Raw genomic sequence first — 22,502 nt, 5'->3', positions numbered from 1 at the left:
CCCTTTCTTTAGCGACTGTGGAAATTACCAAAGGGAGTAGTGGAAACTGGAAGCTGTAGAGTAGTGGAACACACCGCTCTGCAAAACCATCTGTTTATTTAAAATGAGTTTTGTGGTTTTTAAGGCCATTTGAAAATTACAGTCTTTCTTTTCCTGTAATAAAAAATGAATAAAAATGTATGACTCATCCTGCATTACAATTTTTCACCTGTCCAATCAAAAAACTCTCTAGAGAATGAGATGTCCCACCCCCCCAATGCCATATGTGAGTAGCAAATCATGGTTAATGGTTCTGATGTACAGTAACTAAAGCCTAACTGACTATTTTTAAAAAGTGATGAACCCTTTGCGTCCTGCCAAAGTTTCCTGTTTCAATACAAAATATGTCAATACAGTAATTATGCTTTTTAAACTAAATATAATATAAATGCCACTGAATAAATGTATTTTTGTTAACAGGTTGGTAAAAACTCTTCTGGAACTTTTTTAAATATATATTTTTTAATATAAAAATTGTATTATTCCTCTAACATTTGTTTCAGCTAATTCTTACGGTTTGGACATTGTAATTTTTTATCACCTACATTTGTTAATTCTCTGAGTTCTGCCGCTTCCTAAGATTTTCATCAAACAACAACAAAGCACACAATGCGTTCATTACAAAGCCAATAGACCCATGAAGCTCTGGGCTTTGTGCCTGAGGGAGAGCAACTGCAGTGCCTGAGACTTTCATACCTCCCCCGTTTCTTTGTACTTTGTCACTTTGCAAAGGGCAGCAGGGTCGGAGCTACTAGTTTCCGTGGCAGCCCGTATTATTTGCATTCAGTGCGTCCTGGTGAAATCTGTCTCACCAGTCTTCACAAATGTTGTACTTTCACTTCTGTACTTCATCATTCTCATACCATCTGGCTCATAGAAGCAAGGCCGGGCTTAGGCCAGCTTGGTCCAAACCCCAGTCCTGCTGCGTTTCAGCAGCTCTTTGATTATCCCACTAATTCCTCTATACACCCTGCCCTTATAACACTCTTTATACAACTGAAAACACAGGATAAATGTGTTTGGACTGGACTTTTGAGATGATATAAAGACTTATGTTGCATTTGTGTCATGTGATTTTTTTCCTTATTAGCCTGGATATCCTCTTATCGTAATTTACAGTTAAAACTCTAAACCCCTTACTTATGACTGTAATCCAAACATCCATGATGTCTCATTAACAGGATTGCTGCTTGAAATATATTGCATTAAGGTTGTCTTTTAGCTGTAGATATGCTGTTCTGTACATCTTGGGAGTCCTTTTCTAAATAAATGAATATTGATGTGAGTGACAGCTATGCCTTTCAGTGTCCTACTGCAGGGGCATTCAAACATTAAATCAACCATACGGCTGCTATAATTGACTTTCAAATGAACAAATCAATGCAATGTTGGTTAAGGAACATGCTTTAAAGGATTGAGCTCTGGCTACTGTGCATTTCAGTGAGTTATGGTTTAGCATTTAGCCCTATTTCCGAATAAGTTTTCCCAAATCATTCAGATGAGTGTGTTTCCTTTTTCTCAGAATACTGGCATAAAGTTTATTAAGTCTAATTAAGTAGCTTAACTTTTTTAGTAAAGTAGCAAACCTTTTCTAGTGAAGCTCTTACCAACAGTCATATTGTATTTTGAATGTCAAACTGTATTGCACATGCAAATTCATCGCCAAGTGAGCTCTTTCTCAAATGTAGTACTAGAAAGCCTGATTTGTTCTACTGAATCATTTCATCCTAAACAAATTTTCACTCATATGTACCGCTGGAAGGTCTGGTTCATTGTAGTAAAATGGTTCGTCCAGAAGTATGATTCATTTTAGTGAAACAGTTAATCTTGAAGTGATTTATTCAGGTGAACCAGTTCCAGAATCAAAAAAGATTCACTAATTCAAATTCTTTCATGTCGTTCCAAGCTTCTTTATTGCAGCTTATTTAGTTTCTTACTTATTTCTTATTAAGTCAAATTTTATGTTATCACCCTATTTATCCATTCATTCAAACTTTTATTGTTTTTGTGTGAGAAAAGTACAGCTCTAATTAAATTATAATCATTTAATTTTATATTGTATAGTTACTATATATATTTTAAAAAAAAGATGTCCTTCATTGTAGTTAGTAGTTTTGCTAACTACTACTACAAAAGATTAGCTTGAATGTAGTTTAATTACTACAGATTATTTTAGTAGTAGCTTAACACTTTTTGAAAAGCCAATAGAAAAAGCACAGTCATTTCTCTTAAGGGATTTGTAACAGATTACTATGTTTACAGTCTTTCTACTGCTTAAGCCTCAGACGCCCATTTCTGTCTTTTCACTTTCTGTATGAGTTTTCTTTTATTACAGGATGACCTTCAACTATGCTGCATCTGTTTTAGATTTACAAATTACAAATCGTGAATAGGCTCAATAAGTGTAGTCACAATAGATATTTGTAACTTAATATCAACAAGAAAAACCATATGTATTTCTTACAGGTCAAAGGACTCTGCACCACAAAAGTGATGTTCTTGAAACGGTTGTATTGGTGAACCCATCAGAAGATACCGTTATCTCTGAGGTAAGTAATTTATAAAAAAAACACCTCTGGACAAGATGCTGTATGTAAAGTATTTCTAATAAAGATGAATAATAGGTTTGATGTTAGACTGAATAACCTTGTTGAAATATAACCTTGCTGCAAACAGACTGACTCTAATAGACTAATGTGTTTTAAATGCCTTTTTGGTCTCTTATTACATCCTAGATCCATTATCTTGTATCTGACCCAGCTGTGCACAAGCTACTGGTCCTGAGTGGGCAGAGTTCTGACCAAGGTGACCTGGTTCTCCAGTCTGGAGTGTTCAGTCATCAAACCTTCTCACGTGTGGTTGCTGATCCTGGAGGTAGTTTTAGATAATATAACTGTATTCAGATTGTGTATATACAAACCCGATTCCAGAAAAGTACAGAAAGAACACTGTACAATTTGTGAATAAAAACAGAATGCAATGATGTGGAAGTTTCAAATTTCAATATTTTATTCAGAATACAACATAGATGACATATCAAATGTTTAAACTGAGAAAATGTATCATTTTAAGGGAAAAATAATTTGATTTCAAATTTCATGGCATCAACACATCTCAAAAAAGTTGGGACAAGGCCATGTTTACCACTGTGCGGCATCCCCCTCTTCTTTTATAACAGTCTGCAAACGTCTGGGGACTGAGAAGACAAGTTGCTCAAGTTTAGGAATAGGAATGTTGTCCCATTCTTGTCTAACACAGGCTTCTAGTTGCTCAACTGTCTTAGGTCTTCTTTTTCGCATCTTCCTCTTTATGATGCGTTAAATGTTTTCTGTGGGTGAAAGATCTGGACTGCAGGCTGGCCATTTCAGTACCCGGATCCTTCTTCTACGCAGCCATGATGTTGTAATTGATGCAGTATGTGGTCTGGCATTGTCATGTTGGAAAATGCAAGGTCTTCCCTGAAAGAGGCGATGTCTGGATGGGAGCATATGTTGTTCTAGAACTTGGATATACCTTTCAGCATTGATGGTGCCTTACCAGATGTGTAATCTGCCCATGCCACATGCACTCATGCAACCCCATACCATACATAGTCTGGAAGACAGAAACTGAGCGCTGATAAACAACTTGGGTTGTCCTTGTCCTCTTTAATCGGATGACATGGCGTCCCAGTTTTTCAAAAAAGAACTTCAAATTTTGATTCGTCTGACCACAGAACAGTTTTCCACTTTGCCACAGTCCATTTTAAATGAGCCTTGGCCCAGAGAAAAACCCTGCGCTTCTGGATCATGTTTAGATATGGCTTCTTTTTTGACGTATAGAGTTTTAGCCGGCAACGGCGAATGGCACAGTGGATTGGTGTTCACCGACAATGTTTTCTGGAAGTATTCCTGAGCCCATGTTGTGAATTTCCATTACAGTAGCATTCCTGTATGTGATGCAGTGATGTCTAAGGGCCCGAAGATTGACCTAATAAGTTGCAAATTGGTCGTCCAGCTGTTCCTTATAGTACATTTAACTTTTTCGGCCTCTTATTGCTACCTGTCCCAACTTTTTGGAATGTGTAGCTCTCATGAAATCCAAAATGAGCCAATATTTGGCATGACATTTCAAAAATGTCTCACTTTCAACATTTTGATATGTTATCTATATTCTATTGTGAATAAAATATTAGTTTATGAGATTTGTAAATTATTCCATTCCTTTTTTTACTCACAATTTGAACAGTGTCCCAACTTTTTTGGAATCGGGTTTGTATATATATCTATATATATATATACAATAGTATAATATATATATCATTTTCTTGTATATACATCACATGTGTGTGTGTGTGTGTGATGTATATCTTGACTAATTTTGGACTTGTTTTCATCATGTAGGTCAGTAATTTGCTGGTTAAAGCCAGCTCTGGACAGTGGGCATCACTGACTGTGTCTTGCCGTGGTGAGGCAGGCTGGAGCTCTCTGGGGCAACAGCAACGCATTAGGGAGTTGCTGAATTATAGGCTGAATCCAGAGCCCATACTCCCTAAGATGGAGGGGGTTACTGAGTTTACCGAATACATATCTGAGACTGTGGATGTACCATCCCCATTTGACCTTCTTGAGCCTCCAACCTCTGGAGGATTCCTAAAGCTGTCAAAGCCTCTCTGCTGCTACATCTTTCCTGGTGGACGAGGAGATTCTGCGCTTTTTGCTGTCAATGGTTTTAACATTCTGATTGATGGTGGCTCTGAAAGAAGGTCATGCTTTGGAAGCTTGTCAGAACATTTAGATCGTATTGATTCTATCCTTCTTACCCATATTGGCGCTGATAATCTCCCTGGAATCAATGGACTCTTTCAAAGAAGGTTGCAGAAACAGGAGGAAGAACACTCTCAAGGCTCAACCACCTACAGTGATTGGATGAAGAACCTGATATCGCCCGAGCTCGGAGTTGTGTTCTTCAATGTACCTGAGAAGCTTCGTGCATCAGAATCGAATTTGAAAGTAAAGCGAAGCATTGAGGAAGCCTCTCTTACATTGCAATACCTCAGCAAGCTAGGAATTAAGCCTGAGCCTCTTTTTCGAGTGGTTAGTAATACCATCGAGCCCATCACTCTTTTTCATAAGATGGGTGTGGGCAGGTTAGACATGTTTGTCCTGAACCCTGTGAAGGACAGTAAGGAAATGCAGTTCCTCATGCAGAAGTGGGCAGGTAACAGCAAGGCCAAGACAGGGATAGTGCTTGCAAATGGAAAAGAGGGAGAAATATCTGTCCCATATTTGACATCTATTACTGCACTCGTTGTATGGCTCCCTGCCAACCATACAGAAAAAATCATCAGAGTTTTGTTCCCTGGAAATGCACCGCAGAACAAAATCCTTGAAGGGCTTGAAAATTTGAAGCACCTTGATTTCTTGCGGTATCCGGTAGCCACCCAAAAAGACATTAATTCTGGCATTTCACCTTCAGCTGTAAAACAAACAAAGCTAAAGCAAAGAACTGACAGCAAAGAAAGCCTCAAATCATCTCCCAAGACTCAAGCACCAGCTAAGCCTTTAAAGAAAGAAACCGACGAGCATGAGGATGTATCCGTTGTCGAAATGAAGAGTGACTCTGTCAACGAGAACAAAATGGAGAAAAAAGAAGCAAAGAAGCACACCAAGCCATTGAAACCAAAAACAGAAGTGACAGAAAAGAAAAAATTATTGAAGGAGAAATCACTGAAAAAACACCCCAAGGAAAGGGTGTCCAAAATGGATGAAAAGAAAGACAAAGAAAAGAGGGAAGTTAAGAAAGAAAAACGTGAAATTAAAAAAGATGATTCTGTGAAAAAAGATGAGAAAAAGTTTAAAACCAAGGACACTTCAAAACCTGAACTGAGAAAAATAACTAAACCTGACCTGAAACCTTTTACACCAGAGGTGAGGAAGACCCTCCACAAGGCCAAAACCCAAGGGAAACCCAAAAAAATAAAGAGCAAACCTACAACTGCCAAGTTAGAGAGTGCAGAGATGTGGCAGAACCAGTGGGCTGAGAAGATTGAACCTGAGGAACCAGAGAATGGGACAGGAAAATTAATATCTGCTCCATCTATTCCAGAAGATTTAACAAAAGACTTTGATGAAATGAGACCCACTGAAACGACAGATCATTCTGAAGCCCCTAAAAGTGCCCTTACTGTCTCTGGATTGCCAGCTGAAAGAGATGATGATGTAGCAGAGGAGCAAGAACAAGATCATGTTACAGAAACCGATATCGTGGAACAAAAAGCTACAGAGAAAGAAGCAGCGCCATCAGCAGAAATCCAAGAAGTGCCATCAGCAGAAGTGAAAGAACAACAGGATGAGCCCCAAACATCAGAACTAGAGAAATTTGAGGATGAGGGTGCTGCAATTGAAGATGAAGATGAGGAGGAGGTTGAGACAAAGCCTGTTAGAAAGAAGACAGAGGAGGAAGAGGAGGAGGAAGACATGGGAATAGGAGATGAAGAAGACGAAGGGCAATAAAGGAAACCAAACTTAGAGGAAGTGGACAGAAAACATGAAGTTGAGGAAATGGAGAAGCAAAAACAAGTGGAGGAAAGAAAGACTGAAGCTGAAGAGGAGCAGTTTGAAGAAGAGGATGTGATTGAAAAAGCTGAGCTAGAGGAGGCAGAGGATTTGGATGCCATTGCAGATGAAGAAATAAAAGATATCTCTGCTGAGAAAGTCAAGGAAGAAGAGAATGCATACTTGTCAAATGTTGGAGGTGTTACAGCTGGCATTACCTCTACAGCCCAAGGAGCTGCAGCAGCAGAAAACTTGTCATATATTCAGGATGAAACCATCCCGGTTACTCTGAGACTGAACAGACCATCTCAGATTAGGAGATCCATGAAGAAGCAGAGGACAGGATACCACACCTTCAATATGAGGTTGGTAGCTATGATGTCTCGGTCCCAGACCAACCAGGCTCCTTTGATGCCATCCATGGAATGAGAGAAATGCAAGCCGCTGTAATGGGCAATGGAACAGGCAAAGTATTGATTGGGCAACAGGAGCCACCTATTTCCATCTACACCAGTATACTTGCAGCGCCATTAGCTGAAGAGGAACATGTTTCTTCAGCAACGTCTATAACGGAGTATGACAAACTGTCTTCTTTACCCACTTCCATTGCTGAAGATCAGTCAGTGGCATCCGTCACAGCACCTCAGACCGAAGACACTGGAAAAAGTTCCCTAGTCTTGGACACAGTTCAACCGGTTACCCAGACTGAGGCCACCCAAGGAAAAGACTACCTACATTCAGCTGGAACCGTCTCACCAACATCCTCCTTGGAGGAAGACAAGTGTTTCAAATCATCTCCATCTGAGGAATTACCACCACTTCCCTTAGAAGGCAAAACCGAGGGAATTGAGATGGCCGCCCAATACGGTGATGAAGAGGAGGATGAATATGAGGATAAAACACCAAATGTTGACATTCCACTTGGAAAGTTACAAGAAGCATATGCCTCACTTGATAAACTTGAACACAAGGAGAAAGAAATGGACAAACCCAAAAGTCCCGTGCCTTTAGTTCCTGATACTTCATCCTTTGAAAGATCCTCACCACCTGAGATGGAGAAGGTATCAGTATCACCTTCTAGGGAAGACTCATCTTTTGAAGCACAAACAATACTCTCCTCCCCATCGCACAGTGTTTCTAAGCTTCCTGTTACTGAAGCTAGTGTTTTTCCAGATGTGGAAGACCGATGCATAAGCCCTGATGACAGCACTGTAAAAATGGCTTCTCCTACACATTCTGGACCACCTAGTGCATCTCACTCTCCCCTCAGAATGTCACCTGTGGAAGGGAAGGATAAAATTCTCCTTAAAGAGACTCATCAAGAACCAGGAGTGCCACTTAGCCCCACTGAAATTAAATCTGAAAAGGAGAGTGCAAAAACAAAAACTTGGTATTTTAGATGAGAAAGAAAATACCTCAAGCAGAGGAGGAAGAAAAGAAGAGAATTCAGGAAGCAACCTCTGTACCATCTCCACTTGTTGATGACCTGTCAGCTAAAAAAGAAAGTCTACCAGTTCTACCATTAAAAGAAATAAGAGATACAAAAGTAATGCCTGATCCAAGTGTTGAGAAGAAGGGCAAAGTTGAAGAGAGCAGCAAGGCTGTAATTCTTGAGGATAAAGATAGCAAGTTATCTGATGATCATGATGTTAAAGAAACTTGTGATTTAAAATTGTCCACAGATGAAGAGAAGAAAGAGAAAGAAAAGGAGGGTGAAAGAGATAATAATGCTGAAGGGATGCATAAGGAGAAAGACCAATTATTAAAGTATGCAGAGGTTACAGATAAAGGTGATATAATATCAGAACCAGAAAAGGCAGCATTGCCATCTAAAGAGGATTTTGATAAGAAAATTGCAAATGAAGAAGAGTTGCAAGATAAGAGTTTTCCAGCAGTTCTGGAACGTTCCGAGATAGAAAAACAGGAGAAACAAACAGAAAGGAAAATTCAGACAGAGAAAGCCAAGATATTGTCTAAATTAGACAAGGAATCCAAAGAGAAAGATCTGACTGATATATCTTGTCAGTCCATTGAAAGCCCAGACATCAAAGCAGAAACATCAACATCTCATGAATTAGCCAAAAAATATATGGAGACACAAGACACTGTAGAGACAGATGTGACAGCTAAAACCGGAAAAGATCTCTGAGCAGAAATCTGAATCAACTGATATTACACATGAACAGGTGGCTTTGGAGGAAACTGATTCATCCGTCTGTATAAGCCCATTTAAGGAAGACACAGATGGCCTCAAATCTCAAGTACAACAGTTAAGTAAAAAAACAGATGTAATCTTGAAAGATGAAGAAAAGTTAGAAAGTAAAAGTGAGGCTGGACTGACATATGAGAAAATGATTCCAGCTGCCAAAGAACATGAAGACTCTAGAGATATAAATGTAGAGAAAGTAAAATCTGTGATGCAAGAGCAAATTTCCCTCTCAAAACCAGATGTTCAGTCTACAGAGATGCACGTAGAAGTGTCCATTATGGAGAAGGATATGTTTGCTAAAGATGATCAAGAATCTAAAGGGATGTCAGCGCAAGAGATGAAATCTCATATATTAGAAGCAACTCCAGGTGAGACTGAAATTACTAGTAAACAAGATGAAGACTTGAAGGAGAAGCTATTGGAAGAAACTCAAACCAAACAACATTTAGAAAAAGCAGATGTATCATACAAAGAAGAGCCTCAAATAACACATTCCTTAATTTCACAATACACAGATGAAACTAGCCAAGATATGGAAACTGTAGAGGAGACTATATCCAAAACACAAATATCCATTTCAGACAAAATGGATTCCTCACCAATATTCGAGCAGGAACCTAAAGATGAACCACCAGAATTGAGCCAAGTTCAAGCTTTGCTGTCTGAATCTGAGAAATCAGATTTGTCTTCTAAAGATGATCAGGACCAGAAAAACAAGGAGTTAGCGAAGCTAACTATCAAACTAGATGAAGAGTCTATAGAATGTCAAACTTATGAAAAAACAGATAAGCTTACTATCTCTAAATCTGTGTTTGATTCTGAAGTGAAGAGCGAACCCCAGACACTAACACCAGAAAAAAAAGACTATGCAAGCTAAAGAGGATGAAATAAGCAAAGGCACATTTGTCAAATCTGAACACCAGTTGAGTTTGAAGACATTTCCGCAAAACCATATGAATCTAAAGAGAAGTGTGTGGAGGATACTCAACTTCAGATATCTACAGATCAATCAGTATTTGAGAGTGCCGGTGCTAAAAGCGACCAACAGTATGAAGAAAAACACACTGAAGAGATTGTAACGAAAGTACCTCAGCCAAGTATGGCAACAGATGTGCCATCTGACACAAAACAAGAACCTAAAGCAGTATCTGTGGAAGAAAGGTCAGAACAGATTCCAACAGAATCAAAAACTGTGGATTCGAAATCAGAACACGATACTGTAGAGAAACACTGAAGAAAAGAGATCCCATCGCAGAAGAGAAAAAACAACTGATTCAAAAGTAATCAAAGAGCCTGAGAGAAATAAATGATAGAAGATGCATCAAAATTGGTGTCAGTTGACACCAAAATGGACTTGGGAGGCAAATCTTTGGTAGAATCTTCAGAACAAATGTTTGAGACCTCAGATCTGAGCTGTAAAGAAAATGTGGTATTGAAAGATGAACCTAAAGGAGATATCAAACAAGACATATTACATGAAAACAGATACTTGCCCATTGTCAGACATTGGTTTCAAATTTAAATTTAGATTATAAAGAAAAATTTATTGAAGAAGCCTCCTCAACTGTGGACAAAACAAAAGACACCAAGTCGATCTTTGAAACTACATTTCCAACCAAATTTTCAGATGAAGATGAAAGCACTGAGGAGGATGAAGGAGATGCTGTTTGTATGGGAGGGGCTGGTTCAAGACCATTATCAGTGGAAACTTGGAAGTCTGAAGAATCAATGGCAAGCAGTTCTGCACAACCACCAGAGACAAGTATGAAAAAAGAGGAAATTGTGGCCCATTTAGAAGAAAAAGAGTTGACTAGAGATTCCAGTGGAATATCACCTGAACCAGAGAAGGAGTGTAAGGTGGATACCACATCACTTACAACTTCTACTACAGATACAAGTACTAAAGCTGTCTCAGAGACTCTAATTGAGAGTAAACCAACGAGTATCACACTGCCCATCTCTGACAGTCAGGCAAGTAAGGATGACCAACATGAAACATTGCTCCCTTCAAAGGAAGCAGCAAAACCTGAGAAGGAGGCTGAGAGGGAAAGAGAGGGAGAACGAGAGGTTGCCTCTCCAGGGCTAGAGTTACATTCTGATTTTCAAAAGACTGGCAGTGCAGATGAGAAATGTCCTGAAAAGACTGATAGCGAGAGAATGAAATCTGGTGACAAGATGACTTATGAAGTGGAAAAAGAAATATATGAAGCCTCTAAATATGAGCCTTATGAAAAGCCCATTTCAAAAGACACTGAAAGAGAAAGAGAGGAAGAGGACCAGTATCCTAGTCTGGATAGAGATTTAGATGACAATAGAAAAACAAGTCAAGACAGTTTGCTTGGAGCTGCTTGTTCAGTAGAGGAACAAAGTGATGATGAGCTAGTGTCTTTCAGCAAGGTTGATTACCAGACTTCACCAAGTATTCCCAGCAGCCACAGTGCCTACTCAGAGCAAGACAATAAGGAACGATACCAAGAGGAAGAACTGGTTAGAGAAGAGAGACCAGATCTTTTTGTTGACAATAGTTCTACATATGACAGAAAAGCCACTTCGGCAACAGGTTCAAGCTTGTTTGCCTCTAGTGATTTGCAAGACAAATCAGAGAAATTGGAGAGAGAAGAGAAGGAGAAGGAGAAAGAGGACACACATTCTCCTCTTCAAGGCAAAGATGATGGAAGTCATGTTAAATTGTCAGATAAAGAGCCATGTACATCTGCTTCCAGCCTTTCAAAACCTGATACACAAGAGAAAGACCATAAAACAGAAGAAACATTGGCAATGCCTCATTCAGAGGACCTGGACATGACTAAAACCCATGTGCCTGAAGCTTCCCCTCCACAAGGGATCCTTACATCATCACAGGATAAAAATCTTCAGAGTCTAACAACTCCATCAACATCTGCTTCCGATGAGAACAAAATGGAGAGTCCAATCTCAAGTGATAGTAACAAAGATAAAAACAAACTGGATTCAGCTGAGAGCCAAAGTGACCTGTTTTCTTCTGGTCGATACTCACCACCTGAAAAGGACATGCTTGCTGCCAGGTTATCACCTGATGATCCCAGTGCTGCCACTCCTGGTTCTTCTGGGCAGTCCATGAAAGTCGATGACAATGTTCTTGCACTTGAGTGCCCTGGCAAAACTGATTCTCTTTGCAGCAAGTCAATGATTGTGAGTGCAGAGACTGAGGAATGCTTGGTCAGAAGCCAAAAAATATTTGCAGAAGAAGAGGAGGACTATGAGGATGAGGAAGAGGAAGATGCAAGTGACTTGGATATTGAAAAGGGTGCCAGAGAGATGTCTGAGAAAGAGTCCAAGGTAGCATTTGATACCATAACTGCATCTACACCACTCGAAACAAAACAAGAAGATACTACTGGTCCCTTAGCATCTGGAGCAACTGCAGAAGATCTACAAACAGAAACAACTGGTGATTCATCCGCAAAAAAGTCCCCCACAACAGAGCCTTTAACAGTACCTGGAGAGCACAAGGATGTAATCAGCAAGGAAGATGAACAGTCCAAGAAACAAGATGCTAGTTCAGTCCAATATGACACACCCAAACCCAGCGATGACAAACATGAAACACAGAAAGGGACATCTGATAAAAAGTCTGAAGGGACTGAATCCCTAGCTGTTGCTCAAGCAGCAATGTCTGATGCAACTTACTCATCATCTTCATCCTTTAGTTACTCTTCTTCAACGTCCGCCTCATATTCAACGGGTCAACACCCTTGGAGAAAGCATAGAAAACACTGATTAAATATTCCTAGTGTCCAACTAAGATCAGATGGAGACAGTATATCATATGAGTACTCATCGTTAAAAGAGGAAGAGTCACCCATTACAGATTTACCATGTTTAAAAAAAGACGAATACATGGAAGTCTCAGAACGAATGACACCTGCTACAACAATAGCTGAATCAATATCTAGTCTTGCCAGGTTTTCTCCTCTCAGTCCCTTGGAAGAATCCAAATCGTTACTTCAAGATCAAACATCATCAGCAGAGGAAAAGTCAGAGGAGGATATGTCAAGCATTAAATCTGACAGGGATCATGTCTCTCATCCTGAACATGTAGCAGAGCCACATTCCTCAAAATCACCAGAATCAGCAACTTCTGAGCATGCAACTCATCCAATTGTGGTGGCATCTGTGACATCCCTCAAGTTTGACATTGCACCTTTGGAGAAGGCTGACTCTGCAGACAAACAGTCACAGGAAAAATCCTCTGATGATGAGCCTGAGGACAACAAAAGCATTTTTGAGGAGGGAACCTTACCATGCAGAATTGAATGTGAAAAATCTTCAGCTACTGAAAAATTAAGCACAGCATCTTTACCAGAGCAACATGCTGATGTAAAACCCTCAAAAACAATATCAGATCCATCTCATCTGCAAACCATAGATGGACCAACAGAAATGACAAGTTCTCAGAAGGTGCCAGTCACAACATGCGGGCCTCTTAGTACTAACACACAAAGTGAACAAAGTATGAAGCAAGAAGAGGCAGAGACGTCTAAGGAAATTAAAGACTTGCCTGAAAAAGTACAGGAGAGGGTTGAAATGAAAGAAGCCAAAGTGAGCAAGATGGAATATGAAGAGAAGCATGAGACAGATAAGAAAGAGGGAGTAAAACTTAAAACAAGTGAGGAAGAACAGATACAACCTGAAAAGATGGTCGAAGTGAGGTCAGAAAAGATGGGAGAGAGCCTAGATAATGGCAAGAAGTCAGAGCAGCAGAGCGACAGTGAAAGGAAAACCGAGCAGTCAGAAACAAAGAAAGACGTAGAACAAATTGAAAAAATTGTAGAAAAGGAATGTAAAGAAAAAATGGAAGAGAAGAAAGAGCAAACAGAAGAAAAGGTGATGGAAAAAGACAGCAAAAAAACAGATACGGTTGAGTCTAGCCAGCATAGTGCCCTTGCATCCACTATGCAGCATGAGGATTTTGTATGTCTGGAGGCTCCACCTGGCTATGGGGAAGATGTTTATGAGGGTATAAAGCAAGAAAAGGGGGGTGAAAAGGAGGAAGAGAAGTATGATTCAATAGAACGTCCACCCACTCCACTATCAGGAGCACAGGCTTGTTACCCTGAGGTCTCCAAGACGTCAGATGAGGGATTAACTCGACCCTCTGATCTCGGTATGGAGGCCATCTCCTCACAATCACCTTCGCTCTTCAAACACCGCAAAGGAGATATCTCTCCATCCTTTATAAATCCAAGCCCACAGGAACTATCAAGTGAGGACGGAGAGGAAGATTCCAGAAGCGATCATTCAAAGGATGATGATGGGGATGAGCGTGAGCAGCATTCTGTCAAAAGGAGATCTCACAAGCAGCAGCATCATCATCCCCACAGTCACCATGAAGTTGGTAAGGAGGGATCGCACAGCATTCCGAGTGGTACAGCGACTGGGCACGGCATTATGCTAGCAGGGGAGGAAACTCCTCCTACATCTTTGAGCGAGTCACTCCCATCTCAGTCTGACTCAGATGTTCCTCCAGGGACTGAGGAATGTCCTTCAATTACAGCAGAAGGGAACCTTGATTCTGATGAAGATGCAGAGCATCTACCGGTGGACAAAATGTCTGCAGCTGCCGACAACGGAGGAAGTCATCATTCCTCCTCCCCGAGGAGTCACGATCCCCCTCCCAAACCAATGAAAGACCCCCTTCCTCACCCACCACAACCTGATGTGTGCATGGTGGACCCAGAGGCCCTTCTTAATGGCCAGACCCACACAGAACGACCAATGAAGAAGGACCTTAAAACAAATAGAGGCTTGAGGAAGACACTAGGGAAGTCTGCATCGCCGGCACGTAAGGTAGATGCAAAAAGCAGGAGATCTACTACCCCTGTGAAGCAGACATCCAAAGACTCCTCACCCCATGATCTTAAAAGAAAAGATTCAGAGAAGACTTTTCATTGTCCCAAGATGTCTGAGACACAGGGATCCAGGGGAGACGTCTACAACCCAGGAAGAGGATTGGTCAATGGCGTCAAGAGTAATGCAGGTGCAAACATCAAGGATGCATGACACATTTAGTACCATATTGGTTTCTGAGTGATATTACAGATTTTAATAATTTATTAGCCAATATTGGATATTTAATTGCGCATGCTAATTTACCTTTACTTACTTTTAAATTATCTTCACTGTAATGTAACACTCACTTCAATTAATTCTTCAAACACACAATTGAATACTGTTAAAAGTAATTTTTGCTGTTAAAAGTAAAATAAACATCCTTTTTCATACTGTACATTATAATGTTGTGATACCTAAATTCACTTTTAGCATTTAAAATAACAGATTTTTGTTTTTTATTTAGTGCTTTGTTTTTAATTTATTTAGAAAAACTAGTACCAGATTTTTAAATGTTGTCTGTTTTTGGGCAATCAATCATTACATGGAAGAATTATCAGTGTAAGCCAGACAAATATCTCAACTGCACAGCAATGGTTCTTCATTAAACCCACACATGCAAATAACCAATGGTATATACTTTTAAAGGCTCCAACTTGAAATCCAGCGCTGGGACTCCACCTGGACCACCCATCTATGTCGATCTAGCTTACATTCCCAACCACTGCAGTGCTAAAAATGTCGACCAAGAGTTCTTCAAGCGAGTGCGAGCAGCATACTATGTCATCAGTGGAAATGACCCAGGCAGTGGTGAACCCAGCCGTGCAGTTCTAGATGCACTTCTAGAAGGGAAAGCACAATGGGGCAATAATCTCCAGGTATGATTTGACTTTACAGTAAAATGAAATATATGGATGAGTCTGTAATCTGTTGTTGTAATCCCCTAGAACAGGGGTTTTCAAACAGGGGTCTAGGGACACAAGGGGGGTACTAGGTAATATTAAAAAAAATTATATATATTGCACTCAATATATTAATTCAATCCATGTTTAATGTAATAATTGAAACCCCTGTCCTAAGGTCTTATTTGGCAAGTAGAACACTGCATTTCATCTGACCATCTTCTTCTCATTTAGGTCACTTTAATCCCAACACATGACACAGAGGTAACTCGGGACTGGTATCAGCAGACCCATGAGAAACAGCAGGACCTGAATATAATGGTCTTGGCCAGCAGCAGCACAGTGGTCATGCAGGATGAATCTTTTCCAGCCTGCAAAATAGAATTTTGAATTGGTTTTCTATTTAGCGCTTTTCGTTCGTTCCTCATTCATTTTTCTAATTTTTTGGGTTTAGATGAGTTTGCTCCACCCACAACCTTCCATCTGCTGCCATTTATAGTTTGTATTCTAATCCCCTCAAAAATGCAACAAAATCCTAGTGCTGTCAAAGGGACTTTATTATAAGCTTTGGTCCTGAATCTATTGTACATTTTTGATTGCATCTGCAAGGCTTTGGCAGAAAACTGAATGTTCACGAGCTAGCTGTTATGAAATAATAATGTAATGTTCAAGTAGGCTAAAGTTGCATTGCAATTGAGTTTTCTCATATTCTTTAACATAACTTAGAGACCAAGATTTTATCCTGCCCTGTAATTTGAATTCAAAGCACAAAAAAGCACAAAAATTGGTTAATTCTTATCTGATTCATGTTCTGCATCCATAATCATCAATTTTAGCACATGTACCACATATAGACAAAGTTGTACAGCAAAACATACTCTAAACATAAGGTCACAAGGACTTGAAGAAACAACCTCTGAGAACAAACATAAAAACGTAAAAAGTTCAGAGTAGCTGTCTTGTGAGCTACGGTTACAGTGAGGCTAGATGCAGTCTCTCCGTGAGATCACAATGCTAGCAGATAGAGTGAAGAAAGAAAAAACTGTACTCTAAATTGCTAATCCAACGCAGATTTGTGCCAAATCTCAATTCTTTCAAATGCTGATTTACAAAAAACAAACATAATCCAAGATTTGGGTCGCTTAGGTGACAAAAGATGGATAATTCTCTATTCAAAACATCTAAGCAATCCTGCAGTTTTACAGTATCTCAATAATGTGATAGTAGGGAAGACTGTACATGTATATATACATGCTTTTAAGAGTAAAGCAAAGTAGATGACATCTTGACAAACCACTAACCCCTGATATGACATATTTTGGTTTGACTAAGCTCTAATTCGATCATGTGATCAAGGTTATAGAATGCAAAAAAAAAAAAAATGGTTATAGAAAGAATAACAGTTTAGTGTTTTCTCAGTATTGCAATTACTGTACTAAAGCATGATGCTCTCTAGCTTGGAGTAAACTTTGTAGGTATATTAATCTAGTGATCTGTTGTGGGGATCTGTTGGGGTCCAGATCTCTTTTGCAAAGCAGACTAATAACGAGCAGTTTAAATACAGTCTGCTCATAAATCGAGTAGACCACTGTTAGAGTCAAATGGAAATGGTATTTTTTTTGCCAATTACATGATGTTCTGTTGCTTTAGTGAAAATATAAATGTTGCCACTTTAAAACCAACAATGCCAATAATGCTTCAAATAATCTGTCATATATTTTGGAGTAGAGGATTCAGACTTGTGACATGCTGAATGGTTTTGTTTGTGCGTTGCTGATATGCTTGACCTGATTTTTTCTTCCCCCAACCTAAGATTCTCTGACCCACAAGCACTTTAGGTTTAACTTGTTTGAAAGGAAACTGGTGGTGGAAATTACACTATATATTAAAATGTAGCAGTAGAGACATTTGTTACAGAGCGACTAATCAATAGAATTGAATATTTGTTTCATGGTTGCTGTGAGAGCAGACAGTGGAGGGTTACCCTCGTGCCTTTTGCGTGTTGTTTGACAAAGAAAAGTTACACACACATCACACCCACACACACACACACACACACACACACATTACAAAAATATGTGTACTAACAGAGATTTATTTTGGATTAGCGAAAATTTCAAAATTCTTTATAGCCTTACTTCTTCTTTAGATTTACGCTAATAAAGTTTTAATTGACTAAGAAGTTTGAGTATTATATAAAAAAGCAGGCATTAATAATGATTACATTACATGTACAATTGCACTTTTCTAAAATGAAGTCAGTTTGGTAGGTACAGTAGGCATCATGTAAATAAGTAACATTTTAATTTATTTGAAAAAAAAAATATCTAGTTAAAAATGACTGATCAACATTTGTTTTTTGGTCTGATGAAGTGATCAAGAACATCTTTAACTAGTTATTATCTAAATCAAATTCTATGGAGGGTCAGTTTATTGAGAACAAATGCACTTAAAGTTCTAGAACAGGAACAGTTTAAGATTTGACTTTTGTTGCCAGAATCAGTATGCATTAATGGGCATTTTTATGGCTTATATCTTTACAAATAGTAAAAATATGAATTCAACCTAAACTGAAGTATCATTTACAAACAAGCTAACAATTAGTGTTTCTGTTTGCACTGGAGGCAAGAAAAACATTAGCAATCTGTCATTGGCTTTAGAATGCCTTTGGAACTAAAATAGTCTTGATTTGACAGTAGCTCTACATCTTCCAGTTACATTGTGAACAGTATCTTCAATAGCAAAAAATCAAGGGCCTCACTGGTAAATGCACAATTGTTTTGGTGGTCCTTAAAAGAACCCTTTGTTTTCAAGGCAGGCAGCAGCCATCATTTACACTATTCCAAAATAAGCTCTGAAACACTGCATCCTTAACCCTAATCCAGTATATTCCACAGTGAGTGGTTTGTTTTTTTTAGTCTGTCTTGGTTTTTATTTATTTTTTTTTTTTGTTTTGTAAAAAGTCAGTATTATGCATTGCAACATACTTAATTTTGTGTCATTTGAATATAGATTTAAGTTCTTCCTTAGAAAAGTTGTCTTTGAGATGGGTCAGAGTGACAGGGTCTTTGTGTACTTTTACTAGCTGAGAACTCACAGTTTAGCAGTGGTGGTCAAAACCTAAGAACTAGGCCTAGGGCCCTCAAAAAAAAAAAAAAAAAAAACAAGGTGACGTTAAAGATTATTACTAGTTTATTAGTTAGATACAGAATTATTCGCAAATCATGCCCAATTCCAATGAGTGTACGCAAACCCACACTGAGACCAAATTCTTTCATTTTTTTTGCTAGTGGGATTGTTCAAATGGGCTGAATCTGTACTGTAGCCTACATTATATGGTTTGGATATATTTTCATATTTTAAAACATGAGAGTTTTACTTCAAACACCTGGCCTTAGTAACAAGTACTATATGGTCTTATTGAATAGCTGTGATTTCTTTACACAAAATTAGTTTTGTGATAAAGGATGAAATGCACTAAATTTAGCTGATAATTTTGAATGTAAAAGTTGCTTCGCTGGATGCTGCTTGAACAAAACAAAGAACTAGCAAAATATGCACATGGAACAGTAAACCTCAGAAAATGGGTCACCGAAAGAACTGGCTAAGATCATGAGTGACTCATGACAAAATATTACATGTTCAGCTGTTGCTGATTTTAGTACAGATACATAAATCTCTTGAAAATAAGATTTAGAAACTTTGGTTTGCAGATGGCTGTTTCACAACTACTACACTGAAAATGGAATACACTATAGCATTGAGCTTTCCTCCTTTACAATGAAAAAAAAAAAAGCCAAAATAGAAATCAAAACATATGTCATAACCTGTACATAAATCAAAATAGCTGACGTGCTCATTTATGTGAAATGCTTTCTTTTAAGAAAGTTCTATGGTCATTGTAATTCTACTTTCCTAAAGATAAAAAGACTGCTTAAAGTACCTCTATGAATCTCTATTTCATTCTACATTCAAATGCATCATGATGTGATGGATTCATTTAGCCATGTCATGTATACGTATCCATCTTTGCATGTGACCTTATTAGTTATACTCCTGAATGTAATTGTTTAATAATCAGAATTAAAACTATTTTAAGAAGATATATTTGAAGCTAATTGTCTTTATGGTACTGAAATGTGCATATATTATTGGGCTTGGGCTTCTGTTTGCCCTAAGATGTTGTCGAGAAGATGCTGTGATATTTCCTCGTTCTTTGGCGCTGTATGAATCTTAGTTATTCTCTTTAGTGCAATATTCAAACATTCTGTCTCTAAAAGCTCAATGCAAAAGTAGATTTCTGCTGATTTACTGTAAAGGGAACCATCCTGGTGATCATCAATAAAAAACATCAACATTTGGAAAACTCTTTCTGTGTGGACCTCTTCATTATTATTATTTTTTATTATTTCATACACCTGTCAGACAGACTGTCACCCAAAATACAATATTTAAACTAAATGGTCGATCTCAAAACAATACATAAGCCTGATTAAAAACATACCGTTAATCTGACAGTCTGAAATACTTGATTCTGATAGGTTAGCAACAAAAGTGGTTATAAGTCTTCCTTAAAATATTATAAGCCATGAATCAAACCAACCAGCTATGAGGTGAATCACAACATTACAAGCTTTTATTTGTAGCCAAAAAAGTAATTATATTTTAATATAAGTTGTTAATGAAAGTTGGTGCTTCATGGGAGAGGCTGAGCTCTTTTGGCACAATTTGCTGCCTGTGACTTGCTGATTGTGGAAGTTTTCTGCATGAATTGTCATGGGTAAATGATTTTTCATCAAATTCCACTGTTAAACTTGATTATTTATAAACAAAAAAAAAAAAAAAAATGAAATAATAATGCGAACAGATGACTTCAACAAAAGCATATACCATTGATTAACAACATGAGAGAGCTCACAACAGGTCTGTATTTATAGGTTTATAAGTTATAGTTAAAAATCAATTTCCCTGTAAAGAAAATAAATGGTAACGCTAAGGTGACCATATGTCCTGTTTTTTCCAGAAATGTATTCAGACCTAAAAAAAAAAAAAAAAAATGCGTCCAGCCAGGATTTCTAAATCGCCCAAAATGTCCGGGATTTGGCTTTTGCTTTCTACAGTCGCCATTAGGGATGGGTGATACCATTTACGATACTGATACTTTTAAAGGCTAGGATCATCGATATCGATTCATATAATTATGAAATTTATTAAATTACTAAGAGTAAAATAGGGTAATGATATCCACTAAACTTTATATTTACGCATTTTAACATTCAATATGCCTTAACTGCAACTTATTAGGTTTATATTTTTGTTTATACATATTTAAAATAGGTTTACTGTGGTGGTAACCATGGAAATCTACAAATACTATAGTTGAACTGGTCACTTTAGTAAAACTATGGCTCATTTTCCTAAGGGACTTCCAGTGACAGGCTGTTGCACGCATAAAATGCAATGTTTTTATTCTGACAGTGCTTGATTTATACTAAGATTACAGAAGAGAACATGATCAATATGAACTTTTAACATTCAATTTAAATAAATGTACAATGCACAAACTATGTAGGCTACAATTTCAGTTTATTTATTGTGAAATAACCCAAACATGTTTTTTTTAATGTTCTCTGACACAACCACCCTAAAATGATAAAGATCCACCCAGTGTTTTTTTTAATCTACTAAAATCTTTACCCCTTTCTCAAATCGAGCCGATCTCAGATGCCTGTCTTTGTGACGTCACACATACATGCCCCTCCCACGATAGTTTGATTGACAGCAGCAATGTTTCAGCAAAGACTGGACTGGTGTCTTACCTTAGACTCGCCCTGAGTGAGCTGTCATCAGTCCTTCGTGGTTTCCACGCTGGAGCAGATGTAGACAAGAATGACTCCTAAGCGATTGAGGTGTACTGTTGTTAGATGTAATAATGAACATAGCAGTCATCATTTACTCCCGACATCTGAGCCACTGATGATGCAGTGGATTACGGTTGTTTTTGAAGGGAATGTGCCCTCGATCAACCTAAATGCGTCTGTTTGCACAAATCATTCATGGTCCAGTTTCACCAACAGAAAAAATTTGCATACAGTTTTTTTAATGAATCTTTGGAAATCGCCTTTCCTAATAATAATGCTAATTAGCAAGTTTCACAATGACATTTATAAAGTAAACAGTCTTTCTGAGAGCGGCTCAGAAGAGAGGGGCGGGGTCAGCAGAGCTCATTAACATTTAAAGGAAAATGCTACAAAAACGGCTTGCTCTGAAAATAGCTGATTTTGGACGGTAAAAAAAAAATGTGTTTTTACACTACCATTGAGAAATTTAACCTAACTATGTTACAGACTTTTCATTAAGACCTTAAAGAAGCATATCAACTTGTAGAAAATTGGCATCCGATGACCCCTTTAAACAAAATCACTGGTAAATTAAAATACCCTTAGTATCTATATTTTTTATTTGAGTATCGATACTTTCGATACTCGCATCAGTATGTTTTTTTTACAGCCTATAATCATTATCGATATATCAATACTTCAGGATCGATACGCCTACCCCAGTCACCATGCATTGTGTGCGTTTTTGTTTAAGAGCCCTTTTTTTTTTCTGAGGAAATCTGTGGTGTTACTGTTGATAGATGTTTGAAACTAGAACAGTCATTTGAACAGTTTCTCCTACTTTCCTTTAACACTGACCTTAACTTACCTCATGCTAACTGAGCGTCCACAGCAACACACACATTTTCCGAAATCTCTGAGCACCGGCCGATGACACACTTCTTAATTCGCCAGCTCACCGTCACGGATAACAGGCCTCTTGGTTGCTATGACGATTTTATATTACCAGCAGGCGAGATTTCAGGGCAGAGAGGTGGAAGCAATTTATGATATTGTCTTTTCAATTTGATTAATGTTCTCGGTAACCTGTCAGAATTTATATGGC

The 22,502-nt window shown here is 38.3% G+C and overlaps 1 protein-coding gene across 1 annotated transcript in view; it reads left to right on the top strand.

Moving 5' to 3' along the window:
• The window catches only part of LOC109060816 (microtubule-associated protein 1A-like), a 131,909-nt gene extending 115,924 nt beyond the window's left edge, over positions 1-15,985 (top strand). The window contains 10 exon segments of the mRNA XM_042715918.1: positions 2,506-2,588; positions 2,775-2,910; positions 4,420-6,849; positions 6,852-7,970; positions 8,069-8,694; positions 8,762-9,548; positions 10,313-12,437; positions 12,549-14,803; positions 15,304-15,533; positions 15,792-15,985. Coding sequence (XP_042571852.1) covers positions 2,506-2,588; positions 2,775-2,910; positions 4,420-6,849; positions 6,852-7,970; positions 8,069-8,694; positions 8,762-9,548; positions 10,313-12,437; positions 12,549-14,803; positions 15,304-15,533; positions 15,792-15,947 — 9,947 coding nt within the window. The 3' untranslated portion in view covers positions 15,948-15,985.
• Positions 15,986-22,502: the final 6,517 nt, after the last annotated feature.

Source organism: Cyprinus carpio, chromosome A25 (genome assembly GCF_018340385.1).
Source record: "Cyprinus carpio isolate SPL01 chromosome A25, ASM1834038v1, whole genome shotgun sequence".
In the NCBI taxonomy this organism is placed as follows: Eukaryota; Metazoa; Chordata; class Actinopteri; order Cypriniformes; family Cyprinidae; genus Cyprinus; species Cyprinus carpio.
This window is presented reverse-complemented; position numbering and strand designations above follow the sequence as displayed.